Here is a 1772-nt window from a genome sequence, read left to right on the forward strand (position 1 = left end):
GATTTTTAAAAATATAAATGTAGACACGCGTTAATTGTGTCAGGTCTTTCGAAATTATCATTAACATCGAGAAAATGAAAATATAATTAAGCTAGCAAAATTCAAAATGTAGGTTCAGTGAGAGAATGATAAACATAAAGTAATTTTTTTATAATTATAAGTTAAATGACTTCACACGAAAAAAATTCATAATGAATTTGTATACAGTAAACTGTACATCAAGTAATAAAAAAATCTCAGATAAAAGTATTACATTTTATTTCAATTAATTGCAATTAACAAGCGTTACAATATTTCTGTTGGTGCACAATAAAAAAAAGTTGCCATTATATTTTACATGTTTTACCAGGAGTACGTGAAATCGGTGTAATTCCGGGCAATCCTTTGCACCAGCATGCAAAATAGGAGCATTTGCCAAAACTACCTCCTTCCTTCTTGCAATTCGTATCGCAATTTTTGTCTCCTGTCTTGTCTATGCATTCGAGTGTGCAGCGCTTTCTCTTGTCAAACAAATAACCATCCTCTGCCAACACAGTTCCTGCAACATATACAAAGAAACAATCTTGTTCAACCGTAAGAAGTAATACTCATTAATACAATAAAATTAAAATACTTAATGCTTTGCACTGAAAATGTATAAAAAAATGTACATTATTATTAATTAATATTTCAGATGAATTATAAAAACGAAAAAACAGTCCTAATTATAAATATGCTATTTTAAACACTAGCGAAATGATGTGTAATTCGTAATTTATCGGCGACTTATCGAGCCAGGAAAACGACATTATAATGAAAAACTTGAGGACGCAATTTCTTCTAAATCTGAATTTATGATGTTATTCTATTAACTGACTTTTCTCAAGTTAACGGATAGATTAACTGCAAATGCTTAGAGAATTCTATAAAACAAATAGCACTAAACTAAAAATATTGTCAACATACTCATACATAAATGAAAACATCACCACTGGTTAAGTAGTAACACCATTAAACTGATTTACTTTACAGATCTAACTTTTAAATAAAAGATTAAAGTACTACAGTAGTAGAGAATAAAGATTAAAATGATAGAGATTAGTGACCCGTAGAATATCCCCCTTAAGAAAATAGCTTCTTGGCAGATTGCCGTCGAGTTGCATTGCCATCCATCAATGGAATGCAGATCTCATAATACGATTTTTCAAAAAATACAATATAATGTAATAAATGTAAAGCGGATTTCATAACTTTTAAATAAATTATAACGATACTAAATTATGCCATTTATAAAATTAACAACCACTTTAATCAATAATAAGTTTATACTCACCGATCAGAATCAAACAAGTAGTAATCATCAACAACGAGTTCATCTTCAAAGCTGTCTAAACGAGTTTAGAAGGAGTTACCACGAGCAGAAGTCGATATTTATATACATCCAATGCGAACAAGTACAACGCGTACACGTGGATTCTCCATGCTGGATCCATCTGTTTCCACCAATTATAACAACATTAATGAGCCATTAAACAGAGAGGTCACATTTTTTCAAATTTCTCTATTTGCAGAAGGAATTAAATTCTTACCGGGTACAGAAATGTTTATGTGAAATATAAATGAATGTCATTAAATTATTTAAAATAAAAATCACTTATTTTACTTTAAGTCGAATAAGTTCTTGGACCACTTCACGATCATTTAGATATTTCATGTTTAGAGGCATGTAATAATATCTCGTGATTTTCTCGTTTCATAGACACCACTAACCTATTCTCTGTTAGGACTTTTTT

General features: G+C 29.9%; 1 protein-coding gene across 1 annotated transcript; it reads right to left on the reverse strand.

Moving 5' to 3' along the window:
• Nucleotides 1-241: 241 nt before the first annotated feature.
• On the reverse strand, nucleotides 242-1393 carry LOC111616077 (toxin CsE9). Its single transcript, XM_023357511.1, has 2 exons — nucleotides 1313-1393; nucleotides 242-538 (listed from the first exon to the last, which is right to left on the reverse strand). The coding sequence occupies exons 1-2, from the start codon at nucleotides 1353-1355 to the stop codon at nucleotides 327-329; spliced, it is 255 nt and encodes an 84-aa protein (XP_023213279.1). The 5' UTR covers nucleotides 1356-1393; the 3' UTR covers nucleotides 242-326.
• Between the last annotated feature and the right edge of the window lie 379 nt (nucleotides 1394-1772).

Source organism: Centruroides sculpturatus, unplaced genomic scaffold (genome assembly GCF_000671375.1).
Source record: "Centruroides sculpturatus isolate CEXI.00-Female unplaced genomic scaffold, Cexi_2.0 scaffold2374, whole genome shotgun sequence".
NCBI lineage: Eukaryota > Metazoa > Arthropoda > Arachnida > Scorpiones > Buthidae > Centruroides > Centruroides sculpturatus.